The sequence below is a fragment of the Galeopterus variegatus genome, unplaced genomic scaffold, assembly GCF_000696425.1.
Source record: "Galeopterus variegatus unplaced genomic scaffold, G_variegatus-3.0.2 Scaffold276, whole genome shotgun sequence".
Taxonomy (NCBI): domain Eukaryota; kingdom Metazoa; phylum Chordata; class Mammalia; order Dermoptera; family Cynocephalidae; genus Galeopterus; species Galeopterus variegatus.
The window spans coordinates 112,564-136,650 of NW_007726387.1; the positions used below are offsets into that span (position 1 = coordinate 112,564).

General features: G+C 34.6%; 1 protein-coding gene across 5 annotated transcripts in view; it reads right to left on the bottom strand.

Moving 5' to 3' along the window:
* Positions 1–234: 234 nt before the first annotated feature.
* Positions 235–24,087, bottom strand: part of GABPB1 (GA binding protein transcription factor, beta subunit 1) — a 69,182-nt gene continuing 45,329 nt past the window's right edge. For 2 of the 5 annotated variants that reach the window (XM_008566909.1, XM_008566910.1), the window contains 7 exons: positions 22,953–23,120; positions 21,581–21,775; positions 20,301–20,448; positions 19,865–19,978; positions 11,735–11,920; positions 7,647–7,762; positions 235–1,743 (listed from right to left, as the gene is read on the bottom strand). In XM_008566909.1, the coding sequence (XP_008565131.1) occupies positions 1,591–1,743; positions 7,647–7,762; positions 11,735–11,920; positions 19,865–19,978; positions 20,301–20,448; positions 21,581–21,775; positions 22,953–23,120 (1,080 nt within the window). In that variant the 3' untranslated portion in view covers positions 235–1,590. The remainder of the gene's footprint in view (positions 1,744–7,646; positions 7,763–11,734; positions 11,921–19,864; positions 19,979–20,300; positions 20,449–21,580; positions 21,776–22,952; positions 23,121–24,087) is intronic. The other 3 variants (XM_008566912.1, XM_008566913.1, XM_008566911.1) reach the window with 3 other exon arrangements.

A 24,087-nucleotide genomic window follows, 5' to 3' on the forward strand; every position in this document is an offset into this window, starting at 1 on the left:
TTTCATATGGTAGCATATGGCTCAAATACAAAGTAGAATAAAATTTTAATGTGTGAATAAAATGTGGTCGAAAGAAGTCTACACTGAACATATGTGGAAAAGATATTTAATTGTAAAATAGAAAAGTAGGCCAGAGTACAGTTTTAAGGGTAACTGCTTTATACAGTGTAGGTAATCTGGAGGGGTTTTGGGGTTAAACATTTTCATAAAACATTAAAAAATAAAGTAANAACATATGTGGAAAAGATATTTAATTGTAAAATAGAAAAGTAGGCCAGAGTACAGTTTTAAGGGTAACTGCTTCTTTATACAGTGTAGGTAATCTGGAGGGGTTTTGGGGTTAAACATTTTCATAAAACATTAAAAAATAAAGCAAGAAAAAAGGGCTCGAAGTTATGTTTTACAAAAAAGAATGAACAGTCTGAGTTTGATGTCATACATTGTGGAATTCAACAATATTGTGATGAGAGTAAGTCACAGCACAGACATTGAGCTTCCACGGGGAAAAGTAAAAGTTACATTAGACATACCTATAGCATCACTGCAGTACAAAAAGTTCTTGTTCTACATACAAAAGCAATTTTTTTCCATAAGAATAATTTCCTGGGAGGGGGGTCAAATAAGTCCATGAAATATTTCAGAAACTCATATACATTGAGTTTTCCAAAAACATTATCTTAAAATCCAGTGCCTTAAAGTGCTTTCATGTGGAAATCATGATGGAAGGCACAGAATACAGTTTCACGTCCCCACTATGAAATTTTCAAAAAAGCATAGATTTTGCAGTTTGTAAATTCAAGTTATCTTGTAAGCTGCTCCTTCCAAGAACATTGTCAATTCCAATAAAACCAGCTGCTAGCTTATTTAGCTTCAATGACCTATAGAATAAAAGGATTTTTTGTTTGTTTGTTTCTCCTGGTAACTTTCATCATCTTTGTGGGAAAAATACCTAAGCAAGTGATGCATTTTGAAATTATAAAACATGCAGAATATGTACAACAAACAGGAAGTTTAAAAAATATTTGCTTCATATACATGTAAATCTACTTGGGTATAGCTGAAATTGAACAAATATAAAAATTTTGCTTTCTAAAAAATGTTTTCAGAGAATCTGAGACAACTTAAAGCTGTACAAAGATTTCCTGGGAGAAATCTCTTCATGTAGAAGTTTATACCTATAGGAAAAATTCCAGCATCAGTCCACCATAATTATTATACAACATTTGTTCTAGTCAACAACGATCACCCTTAAAACTGTTCAGTTTCTGAGAAATTAAGGTTCATATTGAAATCAAAAGGAATTCACAAAAACAGTGGCTTGTGTTTTTGGATCTCTTCAACAAATCTTTATCAACTCATTTGGAACCGTAAAAAAAAAAAAAAAAACTATTTACAGAATTCACTTTTAAATACATTTCACAACTTCTAAAGTTTTATATTACAAGAATTCAGAGCTCATGGCTTAAGTCCAATTATCAACCTGTAGTCTCTTTTATTATCCTGTATTCCCATGACTGTGCCCTTATTGCATACAGTTCAAGATTGTATTCTTTCTTGACCAAAAGTAAAATCAAACTATGTTTGTTTCAATTAAACAGCTTCTTTATTAGTCTGAAGACGAGTCATAGCTTCTAATTTCTGTCTGTAGGCCTCTGCTTCCTGTTCTTTCTTTAAAAGCTGCTGTCGATATTTTTGTGCTTCTCGATTTGCTTCATCCAGCTGTTTCTGAAGAGCTTCTCTCTCCTAATGAAAAAAAAACAGTTTTTTAAAATTTTTGCACAAATATATTATTAATACATATAAGCATGCATACTTCAAATAAAAAATTTCTAAAAATTTTAAAATCTAAAAATAGCCACCTATTGATTTCTCCTAGACATCTTGCCTTTTCAACCAATTCACTGATAATTAGGCCCCTAATTTTGTGTTCCATGCTATGAGACATACATTAGTTTCTGACCTCAAGGAAATTATTTCCTAATCAGAATTGAGACTAGCAGAATGAACCCAAACTGGGTACCTGTACTTTTATATGTACTACAAAAACTAGAGAAGAGTTTTAAGAGAGAAATATCCAACCATTACCTCTTCATATCTCTACTTGTGATGTTTTTATCTAAAGTTAATAATTACAAAAGAATATTTACTGAGCACCCACTATATGACTAAACAAGGTGATTTCCAACAACAAACCTCTAAGGTAAATTTTATGTCCATGTTACATATGAGAAAAGTGCTGCTCAGAGATGATGTAGCTTTCCCAAGGTCACAAAGTATGGAGTCAGGTTTACGGTATTCTAATATTACTGATTTTGAAACTATCTTCCTCTACAACAGGAAGCAAGATAACTTACCTCTAAAATAAAGTATGCTGGTCTACATTAGTGTTCCCTAAATTATACCATTTTACAAACCAATAAAATACTAAATTCTCTACTGTGATCCATTAAATTATATAGGTATAAAATATATGTATTAAATTTCTCAAGAAATTGACAGCTGAAACACAAATCCAGTCCAATGAAAACAGTATTTTTTCGCCTCCTCCTCACTCTGCCCCTATTCAGATACCTCGGGGAAAACATTTCAAAAAACCCTTTCTCATTCCTCTATTAAGCACATTGACAAAAGCGCAACCTGCACAAGCCTAAGCTCAAGGTTATTTCCAAAGTCTTAGGGATGAAGCGACCTCATCACAGAGGCCCAGGACTTCTTAGTGGGGTGGGGGCCCGGGGTAGGACTATAAATCACAAGAAAGGCCACGTTCACACTTGGTCCAAGGAAACTGTAAGGTGAAGGGTAAACAGCTTGCTGGGGAAGGATAGTATGAGGGTCTCTTCCTATATATCTACTGCCTCCTTGACATTTGCCATTGTGAACACCAGAAGATTCCCTCTCCTTCACTATTCACATGGTCCACAAGAAGGAACATATATAATCTTCCTATCTTCCTATAATCCCACTCCCTTCCCCACACTGGGAATGAAGCTAGATTTAACATTTATTTTTCCCATGGGTCTACTAGATGTCAGAGTAATTGATTATACAAGTAGTCTCCAGATCTTTCAATTATGCAAAATGTACATACAGTAGAAAAAAAGAATGACCTTTATCTCCAATTTAAGCCATGCCCAGGCTCTACTCTGCTGCCTCCATATACCCCTGCCACCCTTTTCTCAACACCTTAGTGCAAGATGACAGTGTAGGAACAAATCAGAAAGGACACTCCAGAGACCAGCTTCAGGTAAGCAATCAGCGCCAGTACACTGGCAGTGAACTACACAGAATTTGAGCACACCAATGGAAGGCGTGTGAGGTGGGGTGGAGGAGAGGAGGGTTTGGGTACTGCTTCCCCAGGAGTTACAGCTCACCTCTGGCAGGAGCACTCACAGCCAGGTTTAAGTGTTTTAATATTTTACATGTGTTAAGAAATAAAATCCTTGGGTAGCCAAAGTTTGGAACATGAAAAAAATTTGCTCTGATTTGGTAGGAAATACTGGAACAGATTAACCCTAAGATTTTTTTTTTTTTTTTTTAAAGATGACCAGTAAGGGGATCTTAACCCATGACTTGGTGTTGTCAGCATCACACCCTCCCAAGTGAGCTAACTGGCCATCCCTATATAGGGATCCGAACCCTTTGCCTTGGGGTTATCAGCACCGCACTCTCCCGAGTGAGCCATGGGCCAGCTCAGTTTTATCATTGTCAGCATCACACTCTCCCAAGTGAGCTAACTGGCCATCCCTATATAGGGATCCGAACCCTTTGCCTTGGGGTTATGAGCACTGCACTCTCCCGAGTGAGCCATGGGCCAGCTCAGTTTTATCATTTTTGATATATAATTTTGTAATCAAATTTATATTTTTCTTTAGTTATTACAAAGCAAAAAATTACAGTGATTTATTTTCTACCATACCTCAATAGAAATTTGAGAGAGATGATAATGATAGTAACTAACATTTACTGAGCAGTTGAGCATTTACTATATGCCCTCCATTGTACTAGTCCTACACCTGCATTTTTATTTAATCCTTACAACAATTTTATAATATAGGTGCTATTATTTTCCCTTTTTTACTGATGGGGAAGCCAAGCCTTAAAAGGTTAAATAACTTGTCCAAATCACACAATCAGAAAATTGTAAAATAAAATTCAAACCTAAATCTGATTCCAGATCCATATTCGTAGTCACTAAATGTTTTTTAAAAAGAAAGAAACTAGGTGGGTTGTGAGCTGTCTGCTTCTGGGTAAACATCAATTTTCTAACTGCCCTGGGCCAAACATGACAAATATGATCTTATTTTTATAAATAAAGTTTTATCAGTAACACCAAGGTCCAGGTTCAATCCCTGTACCAGCCAGCCACCAAAAAAATTAAAAATAAATAAATAAAATTTTATCAAAATCCTGCCACACCCACTCATTTCCAAACTGTCTATGGCTGCTTTTCCACTAGCATAGCAGTACTGAGTAGTTAGAACAGACTGTGCAGCCCATAAAGCCAAAAAAAAAACTTTGCCATCTCCAGCCCAAGACAAAAACGTTATCAAGAAGAGATACGACTAGAAAATTTTAAGCTTTGGCAGATCAAGAAGGATATCCATAAAAGGATAAGGTAAAATAAATAAAACAAAAACAGAATGGAAAAAAATTCACCAAATTCACTGTATAAAGTTTAAAAATTCACTGTATAAAGTTTACCGACTAGAAAATTTTAAGCTTTGGCAGATCAAGAAGGATATCCATAAAAGGATAAGGTAAAATAAATAAAACAAAAACATAATGGAAAAAAATTCACCAAATTCACTGTATAAAGTTTAAAAATTCACTGTATAAAGTTTAAAAATTCACTGTATAAAGTTTACAGAAATCAATTTTTAAAAGAACAGTAAGGATCCCAATCCACCACTGGTTAAAGGACACAAATATTGCATTAAAAATAAAATTCACTAATAAACATATTCATCTCTAACCTCCACAACTAAGTAATAGAGAAAATCTGATATTCCTAATGCACTAATTACATTTCCTTCCTCCCATGGACAAAAATTAATTTCAATTCAGAATAGGCTAATGTTGTTTATGGAAGAAATTTGTAAATAGCATACTTCCAAAAATTATCTTCAATGCAGTAATACCAAAGGGTGGTAACAAAACTATATATACGTTATTGCAGTTTTCTGTCTTATTCGTATCTTTCCCTCTAAAAGACAAACCTATTTTATGTCCTATATTGCTATAACGCAGATGTAAAAGCCACAAAACATATAATAAATTTTTTATAATTTAAACTAATTTTTCCAGATTATTGGTAAACCTCTCCATTGTTATGAAACTCTGTAAACATAAATTCTTAGCACCTTCTTTACAGATAGTCAACTCTAGTAATTGCAAACAGACACACTGTGAAAACCCAAACATGTTAGATTCTATATAAATGAGTTAACTTTTAAAGTTCCTTTAGAACAGTTTCTCAATCTCAGCATTACTGGTATTTTTGGACCACATAATCCTTTATTGTGGGGGGCTGTCCTGTGCATTGCAGGATGTCTACCCAGCCTCTACCCACTAAATGCCAGTGGAATACCATTAGTAGTGATAACCAAAAATATCTCCAGACATTGCCAAATGTCCCCAAGGATCAACACTGTCCCTGTTGAGAACCATGGCTTTAGAGAAACTTTTTGGGTTAATGGCCAAGCTGTCACTTAGAAAGGAGTATTAACTCTATTGGTTATGTGAGAAACCCCAGGATAACTCTTGGTCATCTAATTCAAAAGAACTTCATGATAAGGAAATGATTACCTGGTTTGATGAAAACAGTGGAGGTCATGTCTTCCTTCTATAATCCCCAGCCCACCTCTACCACCTGTACTAACTATATGCTTTGAGGCTTCTCTGTAATAGCCCTAAGTGGTCATGTACCCTGGCTTGAACATTTCCAGTGATGGAGAGTAAGATTTCATTACCAGAAAGCTCTAATTAATAAAAACAAAATAAACAAAAAACACTGTTCTTTATACCAAGGTAAAACTCCATCTCCCTAAAGTTCCATCTCCTTGGTCCTAGTTAATTTATATACCTCAATTCATACTTTCCTGTTATTTGCAGTTATTCTCCCTGGTCTCTGAAAGACTGTAAAAGAGGAATCAGGCTGAACTTTGCAGGAGATAATAACACTCACACTGGGCATTAGGTAAATAAAGGTACAGGCTGCATATTCACTATTTAAGAACTATAATTTGTTGTTCATATCTAATAAAAATTCAAGGAATTTAAAACTTTTTTATTAGATAGTTTAAGCAAAGTACACAACAAAACTTTTTTCACTTTATATGTCTGAAAAAGATCATGTGACCTATCAGAAAGAGACAAAAATTATTAAGTAATAAGTATACTGATACCGTTCAACAGAATAAATTGTTAGTTTGTGAATAAAAATTCCTACATGTCACTTTAGATTTTGAAGAAAAAAAAACCCACCCTCAATAATTAAAGCCGTAATTTTACCAAACATTCTGGTAAAACCGTGAATCAGATTCTTTTTATCTAAATAATAAATTTTTTGTGATTGTAGACAAAGATGTCCTGGTCTTATATTTCAATTAATCTAGGAAGGGTATTTTCTAATTGTCTTTTCTGTTGTATTTTAGTGATATTTTTAAAAAATCTCCTCCTTTCTCTATGATAACAAGAACTTTTACAAAGAATTACTAAATATTCACCAAATTTACTATACACATATATCAGATCTTACAAATACTGTATATGAGTATGACGACTTTCAATTCTCATAAGAACCCTAAAATGGAGATGATATTATTCTAAATTCCAATTTGGAAGAAAATAAAATCAAAACTCAGAAAGGTGAAATAACTTGCCTCAAAGTTCATAGGGCAAAGTTGGGATTCAAACCCAGCTCACTGGATTTCAAGTCCAACGCTTTCTACGTTGCAGTTGCTCTTTCAAAGTTATTCAAGAATAACTTTATTTTTATTTGATATAAGTTAACATCAAATTCAGGGGACATAATTTTATTTACAGTCATGTGAGAAAAAAACCTGTGAGGTAATTATGGTTTGATTATACCTACAAACTAGTTTATACTTAAAAACTAGTTTGGGAGAGGGAAAAAAAGTTGAATCCTACAACAGCTAGTCTAACTTAATTTCCTTAAAGTATTTAATAGTAAAATAAGTAGTTATCCACTGTTTTTAAAAATAAATAACCCCCTTGACAACCACCACCTTCTTACTGCATTTCATTTTTGAAAGAAAAAGAACTTTTTATTCAGTATACACTGATATTTTCCATTAGTGATTGTGAGAATGATGTATGTAAGTTTAAAAGAAAATAAAGGATGGAGTGCAAGAACCAAAGATATTCCAATGTTACCAGAATGACAGACTGTTAAACAAATTCTTCACTCACTCATTCATTCATTCAATATTTATTTATTGAGGGCTTGCTGTATGTATAAGGCAATAAAAAATTAAACAAAATGATAATACTGTGCACTTCAGTCTGTATCAAAACACCATCAGTAATAAATATAAAAGACAAAAAAAAAAAAAAAAGTAAGGCAAAGCAAATTGAATTTATTTTGGAGGACCGCAGCAAAACACACCGGGTAAAAGACTCCTTACTTCTATTTCTGCAGATTCCACCCGGTTTTCAATTATTTCAATACACTGTCTCTTAGCTGGAGGTTCTTCACTTATAACAGTTTCTTCAGCAATGTCCGTTGCTGGTACTGTTAATACTAAAATGAAAAAATGTACACATTATTTCATTTTCAGATAGGTTTAGTGGAAATAAAATTACTCTTGACATTGCTGATGTTACTCATCTAAAATAAATATATTCCAAAACACTGACTGGAGTTTTATAAGGATGATCTCCATATCTCATTCACCTCCTTGCTTTTTACTAAAGATCTACTTATTAAAGTACCTACTTATTTAATTTTATAGATAATATATTCATTCATATGGTTCAAAATCAAACCAATGTTTAGCAAGCATATTTTGAGAGGTCTCATGGCCACCCTGGCTAACACACATAATCACTTTTATTGCTTTCTTGTATATTGTATCATATTAGTTTATGTAAAAGCAAACATGGATATGTAATTCTCATTTTTCTTTCTTACACAAAAGGTAGCATACATACAATACCTACAGACATACATATATACAATAGATATATTCTACATCTGCTTTTTTCACTCTATATGTTTAGAGTATCTCACATCAGTACATAGAGAACTTCCTTTTATTAAGCTGCATAATATTCCATTGTGTGTATATATCATCATGAACATTGTTCATAAACTTTGCTTGTTTTCCTATTAAACTGCTGGACTTTGTTTCAACTTTTAGTAACTTTATATAAAAGTAAATACATAGAGAGGCTGTTCTTGCTTTGTACCTCAATACAGGACCATAAAAATGACTATGCAAGCTGAAACCATGCAAAACAATCTTAATAACCAATGGGAAAATTAAAATTGTTCCATCGCCTTTAAAATTTTGTCAAAATATTAAAAACTCTCCTATTGTCAGATATAAATGTAAACAGAAAAGAAAAAAATACTAAAATTAATATTTACTTAGCACAATTTACTTAGTGTAATTTAAAACACTCAAATTATTGAGAAAATATTTTATTTCTTTTTATTCATATAACATTACATTTCTAAGTTAACTCAGAAAGAATTGAGAATTCATATCTGTTTCATTGGACTGTTGGTATAGTCTATATATTTATATTGGTTTGTTTTGGCGGCTGGCCAGTACAGGGATCAAACTCTGGACCTTGGTATTAATCAGCACCACACTCTAACCAAGTGAGCTAACGGGCCAGCTCTCTATATATTTATATGTCAGCTACGTATTTTTTTAATTACAGAGGCTTTAAAAGTTTATTTTAATATTCACTAGGGCCCTCTCTCATTGCTCTTCTTTTCCAGAGTTTTCCTCCTTTTTTCTTCCTCTCCCACATCAACATAAGCCTTAGAATCCATTAATCACAGAAAAAAACTGTAAATCTTTGATATGAGGTGAATTGTGCCCCAAACCCATCCCCAAACTTCATATGTTGAAGTCCTAACCCCTAGTAATTCAAAATGTGGCTATATTTGGAGATAGAGTCTTTAAAGAAATAATTAACGTAGAATGAGGTCATATGGGTGGGCCCTCATCCAAAATGACTGGTGTCCTTATAAAAGGAAGAGATAGAGCACAGGGTTGGCTGGTCAGCTCAGTTGGTTAGAGCACGGTGTTGTTAACACCAAAGTCAAGGGTTTGATCCCAGTACAGGCCAGCTACCCCCAAAAAAGAGATTAGGGTACAGATAACATAAACAAACTGAAATCCACCATGTGAAAACACAGCCAGAAGGCAGCCATTTGCAAATCAATTAGAAAGGCCTCAGAAGAAACCAAATCTGACAACTTCTGTCCTTCAGAACCTTGAGAAAGTAAATTTCTGTTGTTTAAGTCATCCAGTTTTGTTATGGCAGTCCTAGCAAACTAATAGTCTGTTTTTCATAATACATTATACTTATAAATTAACCCAGGAAGAATGGAGAGCTTTACGATATTGAGTCTTCCCTTCCAAAAACATGGGTTCCTTTCCATTTGTTCATCAGTAAGATTAGTTTACATAATGTCTGGTTTTGGAAATAAGGTTATGTCTGCTTGACATATACTTTGAAAGTTTTCTTCCTTTCTAAACAATTAAAATTATATCTCTAAAGCTTTGTGAAAGCACCTGGGCCTAATTCAAATCTAGGACCAGCTATCAGCAGATTTCCACAAAGTGAAAGAGGAAGCTCTCCCTGGCTTCACAGGTCAAGAGTTTCCTCTTCTGTGGCTACAGCAACAAACGCTCTTTTTGAAATCTGGTCCCTCTTTAGCACCACACCCCCTCTGTCACTCAAAACCAAATCTGGTTTAGAAGTTCTACCTGTAGCTCTGCCCTTCATCATTTCTTTAAGGGGCCATGAAGAGGCACAATCTCTACAATCCCGATTATTTTCTTTTTTTTTTTTTTTTTTTTTTTTTTTTTTTTGCTGCTGGCCCATAAAAGGATCTGAACCCCTGACCTTGATGTTAGCAGCACTGCCCTCTAACAAACTGAACCAGCCAGCCCTTGTCATTTTCTAAAAAGTTATGTGTGCACACTTTTTGCAGGGAAAGGGGATAAGATACAGGGCAGTGCTTTCTCAGATAGGTACTTTCTGCACCTTCTCTGTCTTTCTCTCATATGCAAGTCCTATTCTACCTTAGCCCTGCTTGCAGCCCTTTCTTCTCAGGCTGGGCCCTAACTTTCCAGGGGTATATATTTATCGGTGATTTCTGAGCTCAACCTTGATGCATCACTGTCAGTTTCCACGAAGTTTCTCTTGGCCTAGCTCTAATGGTCTTAGATGCTTTTGGTGGCACCTAAAATGTGAAATCTTGACGTTTTCTTAGCCTTTCAGCATCACTGAAAATGTAGCTGGGGCTTTCATTCAGTCCATCTTTTTACTCTTTGTGCTTTCCAAGAGGAAAAAAAGTGGGAAAATTCACAACAAAACTGCTGAAAGTTGCCACCATATTCCCACTACTTCCTAAGTTGAATTTCTTCAGTTGCTCTTTCTTACATGGTATTTTTAAAAGGAAATGAAATCAATATATCAAAAAGACTCCTGCATTCCCATGTTCATTATTCACAATAGCCAAGAGATGGAATCAACCTAAATGCCCATCAATGGATGAATAGATAACAAAACTGTGGTATATATATATACAATGGAATACTATTCAGCAATAAAAAAAAAAAAATTTTAGGGCCGGCCCAGTGGCGCACTCGGTAGAGTGCAGCGCTTGGGAGCGCAACGGCGCTCCCACCAAGGGTTCGGATCCCATATAGAGACCGGTCCGCTCACTGGTTGAGCACGGTGCGGGCGCGACACCGAGGGCTGCGATCCCGTTGCTGGTCACGGTATGGGCGCGACACTGAGGGTTGCAATCCCATTACCGGTCACGAAAAAAGACAAAAAAAAAGGAAAAAAAAAATTTTTTTAAAAAGATATCCAATCATTTACAGCAACATGGATGTAACTGGAAACCATCATGTTAAGTGAAGTAATCCAGGTACAGAAAGACAAATACCACATGATCTCACTTAAATGTGGCATTAAAAAAAAATTGGTTCTCATCGATGTAGAGTGTAGAATAGTAGTTATCAGAGGCTGGGAAGGGAGGCGAGTGGGGAGAGGAGAAGTGGTGGATTAACAGGTACAAAACTATGCTATCTACCCTAAGTGAATCATTGTGCAGTATATGCATGTATTGATACAACACACTGTACACTACAAAAATGTACAAGTAAATTTTAAAATAAAAATTACAAAAAAAAAATTAAATAAAAATAAACAAGTCATATGATATTTGAATTGCATAAAATGGTCTAGGTAATTATTGTCCAATGCTGATTATGAATTATTTATTTTGTTTATTGTTTGTAGCAATACTTAAGCTTATTTTCCAACCAGAATACTTTGGGGTCAATCTATCTTTCCATCAAGTGTGCACTCAGAGAAAGCAAGCTAATTTTAGTATTAGCCTAAGCAAATAAAGATAGGTAATTAAGTCTATTGCAAAAGGTTACAAAAATAAATGCTTTGGAAAACATCACTATTTCCTGAGAATTGAAAATAAACAAACTTCATGTAAATGTCTACTAACCTTGTTGTCCATCTGGCATAGTCACAATGATGGGCTGACCTATTCCACTGGTTGGAATGGAGTGCAAATTTCCAAGCTGAATTCCATCCGTAACTATTGTGATGACTTGCTGACCCCCTGAACTAACTACTTGCTGAATTGCACCATCCACTGATTCTGCAGTAACCACTTCTTCTGTAGCCACTACTAGAGAAAGAGAAAAAAAAAAAAGTAAAAATCAGCGAACATATATAACAGTATAAATAGAAATTTATTTTTCCTTTGTCTGCTACTTTTGCTTTCCCTGCTTCTTTCTTACACAGGAAAACTTTTACATGGTTTTTAAACTCAGTTTCCAGTGGTGCTGTAGATATCTATGTAAACGGTTGACTAGTAGCTCCAACTATCTTTGCATGTGTATGTTCAAATTAACAATTTCTCTTCATTTAGTTATATGAGGTACAAAACTTATAAAATTTCCTAAGTTCATAACAAAGGTTACATTTGCTTAATAAAATTCCACAATTCAAAAGAGAATTTTAAATATGGCTCTACTCCATTTTACATATGAATTGATATACAGAATAAAGTGTTCCCTTTTTGTTTTTTGTTTTTTCCTTTTTGTCTTTTTTACTGACCGGTAACGGGATCGCAACCCTCGGTTTTGTGCCCGTACCGGGGACCGGAAACGGGATCGCAACCCTCGATGTTGCGCCTGCACCGCGCTCAGCCAGTGAGCGGGAACCGGTCTCCACATGGGATCCGAACCCTTGGCGGGAGCGCTGCCGCCGTGCTCCCAAGCGCTGCACTCTCCAGTGCGCCACCGGGCCGGCCCAAGTGTTCCCTTTTTGGATTGAGTGAGTGATAATAAGCAGCACACAGATGTGATACTGTATAACAGTAAACAAAGGTACTTCAGAAAATTCATGGTAAGATTCATATCATCTTTCAATTCTCTTTTTCCATGAACTTTTTGAAGTATCCTCATATATTAACTTTTACACAAATAAACCCCCAAAATATGCTTTAATAATTTATGAGAGGCTCAGAGAGGATTCTGGCAGCTTAAAACAGCACCTCTGGCCTTGCCTGGGTAAAAAAATGACTGCCAAAATTCTTGTCCACAGGCAACCTACACCCAACTACAGATCCCAAGACATGCACAAAATATTCATAGGAGCTTTATTCATAACAGTCAAAACCTAGAAACAACCCAGACAGTCAGTGATAGTAAATAAACTATCAGAGTCATAACTGGGAATACTAAACAGAAATTAAAGTGACTATACGTAAAACATGAATGAATCTGACAAAAACAATACCGAGTGATATAAACCAGACACAAAGGTATACATACTGTCTACTTTCCATCTATGAACTGAGCAATGTTTATCACTTTGTGATATCATTCATCGAACTGTACACTTAATGATCTATAGACTTTCCTGTTGTATGTTACTCTTCAATAAAAAAGCACCAAAGGAATAATGAATGTAATGGATTACAACACATTGAATTTTTAAAAATCTATTTATCAGGCTGGCCAGTTAGCTCAATTGATTAAAGCATGGTTTTAAAACACCAAGGTCAAGAATTCAGATCCCCATACCAGCCAGCTGTCAAAAACAAAAAAAACTACTTATATATAATACCTCATAAAAACGGAGAGAAAGGGGGAAAGAGGAAAGATCTTGATAGAAGAATACCTAGTTAACATAGAAGGAATGACAAATTAAGAAAAATTACCATTATAACCCCTAATGTAATAAGCAAGCAAGGATCACTAGTGGATGCTAAGAGCACTGGTGAAATGTTTTAGTGAAATAGGATATTCCAATGTTATCAAAGTATCACACCAAAGATTACTATTAGTTACAAAGGAAGAAAGGTAACCTGTAAAGAACTGGCAGTCATCATTTTCACCAAGTGGTCACTCAGTGGTCACAATATTACGTGCTTCCTAATGTGATGCAATGGAAGGTTGCAAAATATCACTTGTGGTCTTCCTGGAAATGTCTGACTTGAATCTAACTATCAAGAAACAATGAACCCAGAATGTGTGTGGTCCTGCACACAACTGGGTTGGACCCTTCGAAAACTTCAATGTAATGAAGAACAAGGAAGGCAACAAAATTATCCTAGATGGGAGGAGACTAAAGAGACACAATAATCAAATACAATGTGTAAACTTTAATTGGATTCTGGATGCAAAACAAACAGCTATAAAAGACATTTAGGGGACAATTAAGGAAACTTGAATACGGACCATATGTCAGATAATGTTCTAAATTGATGTTGATATTTTAGGAAATATAATGGAGCTGTGGATATGTAGGAGGCTGTCCTTGTTCTTGGGAGATACATGCCAAAGTATTTAAAAATGAAGCGTCATGATATCTGAGGCGTACTTTCAGATAATTTGGCAAAATAAAATTGTGTGTATGTGTGTGTGTGTGTGTGAGAGAGAGAACATTCAGGTAAGGCAAGATGTTAACAACTGGTGAATACAAGTGAGAGGTATACAGGTCCGTCCTCCAACTTTCCTGTGGGTTTGAAAACTGTCAACATTAAAAAGTTTTTAAAAATATAACTAATTCAGAAAAAAAAGACATAAAAACTATTTCTAATTAACATGGGTTTTTTAATGTGTTATTTGAAGCAACACTTTACAAAAAGTGTAATTAAATAAAACCATTCTCTACTGAAATCAAGCTATCATCCAGATACACAGTTGCTCTGAAACATGCTAAGATGCTATCAACTCACAACAGAACATCATGGATCTCAATTATCACAGGATTTACCAAAGACAGAGAGGCCATAAATATATGTACTGCTTTTTTAAAAAGGCAAGGTAAATACTGGGACTCTAGTTTTCAAGATGTACTCATGGCAACATGCCTGGCTTCAACCCTGTTATTATGATATTTGGTAATCAAGGGTCACAAATAAACTACAGAATACCCAGAACGCAAACAACCTTTATGCTTTGAGTGCTCTAATTATTTTTGTTTGCCTTAAACCATAATTAGGCTTTATCACCAAGCCCTTAAGAAAATTTCAGAAAGATAATTACAAAATGAAATGTAGGGCATAAAACAGTAACATATTCAATAGAACAACTACTAAGGTTTTCAAACACATTAACTATTGCTTTGATTTTTTTAAAAAAAATATCCATATGAAAAACAAATGTTCACTCTGGTTGAATGCTAACTACAGGTAGTAAATATTTTAAGGCATAATCATACGTAAGAAGTTTCTGAGATCACACACAATCAAGGCACAACTCAAGAACTTTCATCTTTGCACTATTTGCAATGACTATCATTAAAATAATAGAGTTCCTGCCTTTCATCTAAAAAGCTTTCTTTTTAAGTTATGCTATGGTAAAGTATTTAAGAAAAATTAAAAGGAAACCAATTACGTAAGAAGACAAAGTGACCCCCAGAAACCCTAAGAACAACCAAAAGTGAAATGTTGAAATATGTAAGAATAAAGACAAAGCCTAAAAACTCTAAAAATATTGTTGATTTAAAATATGTATATTCCAAAATGTAAAAACCTCTGGATAAAAAGTTACTGTAATATCATAAATATTCTTTGATCTAATTCAAAAGTCAAGATAATCTATACCACCTTTGAAGATATCTGAGATCCCTTGTTCATGACTTTTGAATTATAATGCCATAAAACTAAAATAAAGCAGGGAAGAAAACTCCATTTGAAATATTCTAAAAGATTGAAAATTCTATACAGAAATATTTAAACAATAAAATAGAAACTATGTTTATTTAAGAAAAAAATAACATTTCAAAGGTATTTTGCCTACGACTAAACCTCAAATTAAAAACATAAAAGCAAAAACAAAACAATCTCATATGCCCAGTAACTTATCCCTAAAAGCCAATTCAGTTTTATTACCCTATTTTAGGGACAAAAAAAAAACCCAATGTGCAAAAAAGCCCTGGTTCAAAAATCACTATTAAGGAGGAAAAGGGAACTTTTTACAGCTACCAGATGCATCACACCTTTGGAAAAGCCACCTCGTTAGCAATTAACAAAAGCTGTTCTAAAGACAAAAAGAAGGGTGGTCGTGGATGTCTATTTAATCAAGGTATTATATAACTTGGCCACAAAGAAAAATAAAGCTAAGCGAAGAAAAGTTGGTATAGGACTGTAGGCTAGAGCTACAAAATACGGTTTTATGAAAGAGTATTTTAAAAAGACCAGATAACTACACTGCAGACATGAGGTCCACATCTTAACCAATCACAATTTCCAATTCTACATCCCAAGTAACCCTCAAATCTATTCATTTAGTATATCTTGCCAAATCCTTATTCATTCTACCACTATATCTCTTACCTTGTTGATTACATTACACTCCTAACTAAACTCCCTTCTAAAGCATTCTTCTAAGCCTGCCAAAGTCATCATTTTTAAAAGTCCTATATAATCTTACCGTCAACCAACTTGAGTTACCCTCCCACTCACTGGGTTCAGCCACAATAGCCTCTGGGTCTTCTGAAAAGACATGCTCTTTCCCACCTCAAAAGCTTCTGTGTCGCTTTTTCTAAAATCTTCTCCCGTTTTTTCCCCAACTAATTCCTATTTAATCTTCAGTTTAAATATTTCTTCCTCTAGGAAGATTCCATGTCCCACCTGAGTGGCCTGTAAGCTTTGATAAAAAGACAGGAAAATATGATTGCCTTTGTTTATTAATGAATAGTGTACCAAATGGAGGTAATTCACCTCATGAGAGAAAATGTAACTGCAATCCCCAAAAGACAGCGTATATTTTTCTGTCTCATGACTTCCAAAATGGTTGACTTGGAATTAGTTTCCAGAAATCTATATCCTATCCACACTTTAGGACACAACGCAACACCGCCTCCCCCCCACACACACACTGCACCCACCCCAATTCCAGCTAAAAGTAATCTCTTCTCTCTGAACAACAGTAATTCAATAAGATATTCCAATCATCAAGCATTGACAAACTGCAGTTATATTTGCTCATAAAATCATTCAGTTTCACAATGAGAGCATTTTAATAGATTTTATCAGGTACTCAAAGGACTAACATTAAAATTTGTTTTATATGTCAAAAATGTATGAATGTAATCATTAAGGTACTATTTAAAGTTATAACTCTCAAGCAAAATGGCATGGTACCCTAAACTATCACAAGTGACTTCTCTCTCTATGCCAGAAGACCACACCAGCCAGCCAGCTTCCATTTAGAACACAGTCCATCTGCTGCTTCATTCTGGCTATTCGGTATTCAGAAAAAGTGTTTATTGCACTGCTTAGATAGTAAAAGAAAAGAAAATGAGCATTAACAGTTAGTGTACTGATGATTCTTACACTATATTTGGTATATAATCATTTCAAAAGGGCAAAACAGTAGCAGAACACTTATTTCAAAAGACTACTTATTACTAGAAAAAGCAAAAGAAGTAAAAGTAGCAATAGTGATGCTTTTGCTTGATATAAAAGAAAATGGTAATTACATACACAAATATTTATTCCTATCGTAAACCAAATTATAAACATTCTAAAAGAGACAAGCTCACAGATCACCTGAAGAAACTGCATAGGAGAGGCAATATATTATAGTGGTCACAGATACACAACATAGCAATCAGTCGTCAGACTTTGAGCACAAACCTCCTTTCACCACTTAATAACTACGTGATCTTGTTGATAAAATTATTCGACCTCCACAAACCTGAGTTTCATCATACGTAAAATGGAGATACTATTACTATTACTACTACTACATTTCCCAGATCCTAAAATGCCCTTGAAAACAATATATATAAACATTTCTAAAATTAGGATGAGTCTGACAATTGATGGCAAAAGAAACTGGACAGTCAACAGGCAGAGAAATAATTTGTGGTAGATTTTTTAAAGGTTTTTTTCTTTTTTGTTGGCTGGCTGGTACCAGAAACTGAAAAACCCTGACCTTGGTGTTATAAGGCTGCACTCTAACCAACTGAGATAACGCACACCCCGACCCATGGCAGACTTTTATATGCCTGAGCATGTACAAACTGAACTTTGAGAAGATATTTCTTCGATTGTACACCTTAGTGGAGTTGTTTACATTGGTGGCAACATACTTACCTAAACTTTTAGTTAATTCAAGCTCTTAAAATATCTTCAAAAAGATTCTACTATTCTGTAGCATTGAAACAAAAAACTATTCTGTTCATATAAGATTGTTAGTCATATGCAATAAAAGTCAAGTGAATTACGAATTCTCTCAGACTAGACCATAACATTTGTAAAGGTAGGAGAAGTTAGAGAAGTTGGTGTGACCAATTCATGCAGCCAAACATCTAAATGTCAGAACTTCCAACTGACTTTCCAGAAAAGCCATTTAACTTTCAGGGATATGTAATTTAATTAAAGAAAAGAAATTTACAAGTTTAACTAAATAGAAACCATCGATGAAATCCATTTTCTTTCATATGCTTCTGCAATTACAAAGGTGCTGCAGAGATCTAGGCATAGCTTATAAGAGCAGCATGTCAATACAATGGTGCACATAACTAACTAATGGCCAAAAATGACTCAGAAAACTCTTCAGACTCCCAAACACAAAGGCTTAGGTTCAAACTTGATTATGATGCTAAAGATGGAAAATGGGTAAATGTTTATTATCACTATTAGTTAAAAACAGAAAAAGAAAAAGAAATGAAAAAACAGAAAAGAAAAAGGTAGGGTTCTTCCCCCCCAGTCAAAAAAAAAAACCAGTAATATTTAGCTTAAAACTTTTTGGTGAGGATTAAATGAGATTAAATGGTAAAACATTCACCACAGTGCCTAGCACACAGAGTAAGCATTCAATAAATTACTATCATTAATCAAACTTTGAAAAACACTAATTTAAAGAATGAATGACAACAGATTATTCTTTACTTTTATAAGTATTGATCCAAATATAATGGCTTAAACTATAGTAAGAAGAATCTTTTCTTGGAGTTTTTTAGATTTCCTAATAAAAAAATATTTTACTTACATAATAATTACAGCAAGAAGTATTTCAATTAAGTATAAAGGTAAATCTTATCTAAAACAGCTATTCATTAATATTGCGTGCCATCATTTAACAATATGTAACCCTTTACCAGTGGTTTTTGTATACTATTTTCTAGTTATGTCAGTCTTTAAGATTTTATATCATTCTAGGGCCAGCCCGTGGCTTATTTGGGAGAGTGTGGTGCTGATAACACCAAGGCCATGGGTTCAGATCCCTATATATGGATAGTCAGTTTGCTCACTTGGGAGAGCATGGTGTTGACAACACCAAGTCAAAGGTTAAGATTCCCTTAGCAGTCATCTTTTAAAAAAAAAAAAAAGATTTTATATCATTCTAATAAAACTGCCAAAAATTAGGGCTGGCCCATGGTTCACTTGGGAGAGTGTGGTGCTGATAACACCAAAGCCACGGGATTGGATCCCTACATAGGGATGGCCAGGTAGCTCATTTCGGAGAGCGTGGTGCTGACAACACCAAGTCAAGGGATAAGATCCTCTTACCAGTCATCTTTTAAAAAAAAAACTGCCAAAAATTAAAATTTATGAAAAAGACAGTAAGCTCATTTATATTTATCTACTTTATTAAAAGAAAAAGTCATAAAAACTGTTAAAACAAGGGCCAAACTAGGTACAGAGAAAGTTTTCTGTGAACCACACAAATTTGTTTTTTAATTTAATTAGTTGCCAAGATTTAATATTCTCTTAAAATGCAGATTTTTAGCTTCCCATGAAAAAACAGAATTTGGCAACACTGACACATGACTACAATCAGCTAGTCCCATGCCCTGCCCCACACTATTCAGCTAGGCATAATCTCAACCCTGCCCATTTTAGTCTTTTAAATTACCTTCCCGGAATCTGTAAAATTTGAATCTGTAACTTTTAATACACACACATTTTTTTTTTTTTTTTATAAAGATGACCGGTAAGGGGATCTCAACCCTTGGCTTGGTGTTGTCAGCACCACGCTCAGCCAGTGAGCAAACCGGCCATCCCTATATAGGATCCGAACCCGTGGCCTTGGTGTTATCAGCACCGCACTCTACCGAGTGAGCCACAGGCCGGCCCTAATACACACATTTGACTTGTTTTTCTAACCTGGAGTTTCTGAAGAATTGGACAATGGAGCAGACGCTTCAGCTAAAGCAGCTAACGTAGCTAATACTGATGTAGAGGAGTTTCCAAACTGAACAGCAGATACACCCGTTTCATCTATAAGAAAAGAAAAAAGAGAAGTGAGTTTTTAAAAAGCTTAATCCAATGCATATTTCTGATATTATGTTTTACTTTATTCAACTCTTAAATGAAGCTTGGATAGCATTAGTTTTTGAAAGGTAATATTGCAGTACATTTTGCAATATTACTTTTCTTTAGATTGTTTTGTCTCAGAAAAATTTGCTTTTGCCAATTACACTAAAGAAAACCAAGGTAGGTGATATAATCTTACCCTTATTCTCCAACAGTCCTTTCTTAAAAGGGTGAATACCTACTAAAGCACAAAATCCCAATAGCTATCCTATATGCATCTCAATACCTGTTGCCTTGGATGAATTTTCTGAAGATACCAGACCTGTTAGGTTCACCACCCCTCCAGGTCCAATGATAAACTGTGGTGTTGCAGTATGTATCGTCACAGTGTCAGGACTCTCCGGGTTTGTGTTGATTTGGTTCTGCATAGCAATCTAGGGAACAAATCACCACAATGTTTTCAGAATTATAACGAGAATATATAGCATAGACTCTTGATGTAGTACAAACACACATTTAAAGGAACATTCTCTAAGAACCCTGTAATACAAATGGAAATATTTTATGGTCTACAGAGAGTGCAGAGGTAAATCATAGGTATGAATTTACATCCTAAGTTCCCCTGTTACGTGAAGCAGCAAAATCCCATGAAAGGAGAAATGGGTATCTGAAAGACTTTTATAAAATAAAGGAAAACTAGACATTGAAAAATACTCTACTGCTCTGTAGCTACAGAAATTAAATTATTTCTTCTACTATATTCAGCAGTATATAGCACTACATATATAAAGTATGGCCTTCACAATTAATTATTCCCCATCTTCAACCCCAATCCACAACTACACTCCTAGGAGTAAAAGAATGGGAAAAAGCAGGGTAAAATTTATTTTCCTGAACATGAATAAAAATCATCTTTTAATTAACTAGCAGAAGTACAACAGAATCACATGGCCTTAGAGAAGGAGAACTCTGGAAAGGGAAACAAGAAGAGGCAGTAAGTAAAGAAGATAACTTACTTCAATGTCATCTAGTTGAAGAAAAATGAAGTAATATTGTTTACTAGAAAAACCTGCCCAAAAGCCAAAAATAACTATGTCCACAAACAGACTTTTGTGACGATGGTAAAAGATAAGAGAAACAAATCAGAATGATAAAGATTGCATCACTCACTCAAGGGACATTATTATGGTTGCCAATTTTTTTTTTAATTTTTAATGTTTATAAAGTAATTTATAACAGATTTTGAAAAGCCATGTGGTATTCAAATGTGCAACACATATAATTAATAGAATAAAACGTTTAGAAGGAAAATTCAGGAACTTAAAACACAGAAAGTAAGCACCTCATCTCATCTTCTAATGTTATATGTAACACATGGTGTTATGACCAGGAAAATGAACAGTAATGAACAAAGAGAAAGTGAAAGAGAAAAAGACCCGTCTGTAATAACTAAGTCCAAAATGTAAAGCTATAAGCTGAATAGTTTAAATCATCCACAAGACAGAAATCCTTCTATTTATAAAGCTTCCTTTTGTTTATGTTTCTAAATTAAAAGCCAAAAGTTACCTGTAATATCTCTGCTAAATCTTCATTCCCATTGTCTATTGAAATATCAAATGCGGTTTTACAAAATTTGCTTTGTGTATGTACATCAGCACCATATTTGATTAAAAGTTCCACCACTTCTTGATGATTGTGCTCTGTGGCCCAATGTAGAGCTGTCATCTTTAACATGTCCTTTGCATTGACATCAGCACCATGCTACAAAAATATTTCAAAATAAAAGACTGCTGAAATATGAAAAATAAAGAATTTCTGATACGAAAATACTAGTCTCTATACTTTAAAGCAAGAACAAATAGCACTATCAACTCTTTTTTTGTATTAAACACATGTTCCAGCAATTACCACTCATCTGTCACTTAATCATTTTTCTATAATGCTGACTCTCCTAAATGCTTTCCTTCTAATTTCTTAGAAACGAGGCAATTATTTTTTCAATCACCCAGCTATGGACACAAAGGGCTAAAACAGCATAAGAGAAGGAAAACTATGAGTATTCCTCCAAAACCCTCTTTAATGTTATGTGGGAGCTGGTCCCCTTGTTCCTCATTCATCATTTGCTTTCAAAACCAGTGAAATATAAGGAAATGAAAGAGAGCTATCTAGAGGTGCACTGTCCAATATGATAGCCATTAGACAAATGTGGCTAGTAAGCACTTGAAATGGGCTAGTCAGAATAGAGATGTGCTGTATTTGTAAATACACACTGGAATTCAAAGATTTAGTATCAAAAAATAAAATGCAAAATATCGCATAATTTTTCTTTTTTATATTAATTTCATGTTGAAATGATAATATTTTTTATATATTGGGTTAAATAAAATATATTAAAATTACTTTTTACTTTTTTATTATAGCTAACAGAAAAGCTAGAATGACATGTGATATGCATTTACGGATTGCATCATATTTCTTCTGAACAGGCTGATGTAGAGGCCAGGATAAAAAAGATCAAGAAAAATGTCTATCACTCTCCGTTTCAGAACATTCTACATCATTCTTTGGCATTTAGATGATTAAAGAAAAATCCCCATTTATATTATTCGTTAATTAGTTTGTTAATCATCCAAGCCTAATCTTCCATCCCATTAGCATTTTGACTATATTAGGACAAAGCTGTAGTCCCTCACCTTAAGGTAGACCAAGGTCTAAGAAATCAATAGTTTGACAACTAAGAATATACCTAAAGGAAATTTTTTCCCTCATGAAGGAAAACTTTAAGACAATCTTACAGGCCTACAAAAATAAAAAAATGAGATACCATAGGTAAAACACTAAGTAGGTGTTCAAAAAAACTAGTTTCCTTCTCCTTATAGAACCATAAAGTCTTTGGGGGCTTACTTGCAAAAGCAAAGTACATAAAGAGAACACATACCTTAAGCAAAACTTCTACTATACTGGCATGGCCCTCAGAAGCTGCCATATGTAATGGTGTTCGGTCCACTTTGGTTCTGGCATCCCTACTTACACCAGCTCGTAGTAGTACCTCTGTGGTGGAATAATGCCCATACTGTGCTGCCAGATGAAGTGGAGAAGTTCCCAGCTGTACCACAAGGAAAAAAAAAAAAAAAAAAACACATTTATAGTTTTGGTTTTTTTGGTGCTGGCCTGTACACGGATCCAAATCCTTGACCTTGGTGTTATCAACATCAACACTGGGCTCTACCCAACTGAGCTACCTTTGACCTTGGTGTTCCCTACAGTTATTTTTAATGCACTTCTACTACTATGTACTATTTTATATTTTCTGTTTACATAGTAAACAGTTTATCATTATATAATTTTTACATAACACTAAAAAGAAATGTCTTGATTTATGCTTATCTTCCTTCTTATGCTTATCTGGATTTATTCTTATCTTCTTCATAGACGCCTTCAAGAATTCCCATACACTTCTCAGTGAAAAAGAAAAGCCAATATTTCCATTAACTCAAACTGTTTTCTTCACAATTTTTAATCAGATAAACAGCCTAGAAAAATTAATTTCATTAGGGCCTGAGAAATTTTTCTGAGTACTGGAATGTTTTCTTCATGCCAGTCACACAAAACTTGCTAAATTAACTTCACTTCATCTATAAAACTTGAATCAAATAAATGTAAGTACACATTTTCACAAAAAATTAATTTCATTAGGGCCTGAGAAATTTTTCTGAGTACTGGAATGTTTTCTTCATGCCAGTCACACAAAACTTGCTAAATTAACTTCACTTCATCTATAAAACTTGAATCAAATAAATGTAAGTACACATTTTCACATCAAGTGGATCAAAACTGTTTTTTTTTTTTTTTTTTGTCTTTTGTCTTTTTCCGTGTCCAGCAACGGATCACAACCCTCAGTGTTGCCCCCGTACCGGACCGGGGACCGGCAACGGGATTGCAACCCTCGTCGTTGCTCCCGTGCCTCGCTCAGCCAGTGAGCGGGAGCCGGTCTGTATGTGGGATCCGAACCCTCGGGCGGGAGCGCCGCCGCGCTTCCCAAGCGGCGCACTATCCAGTGCGCCACCGGGCCG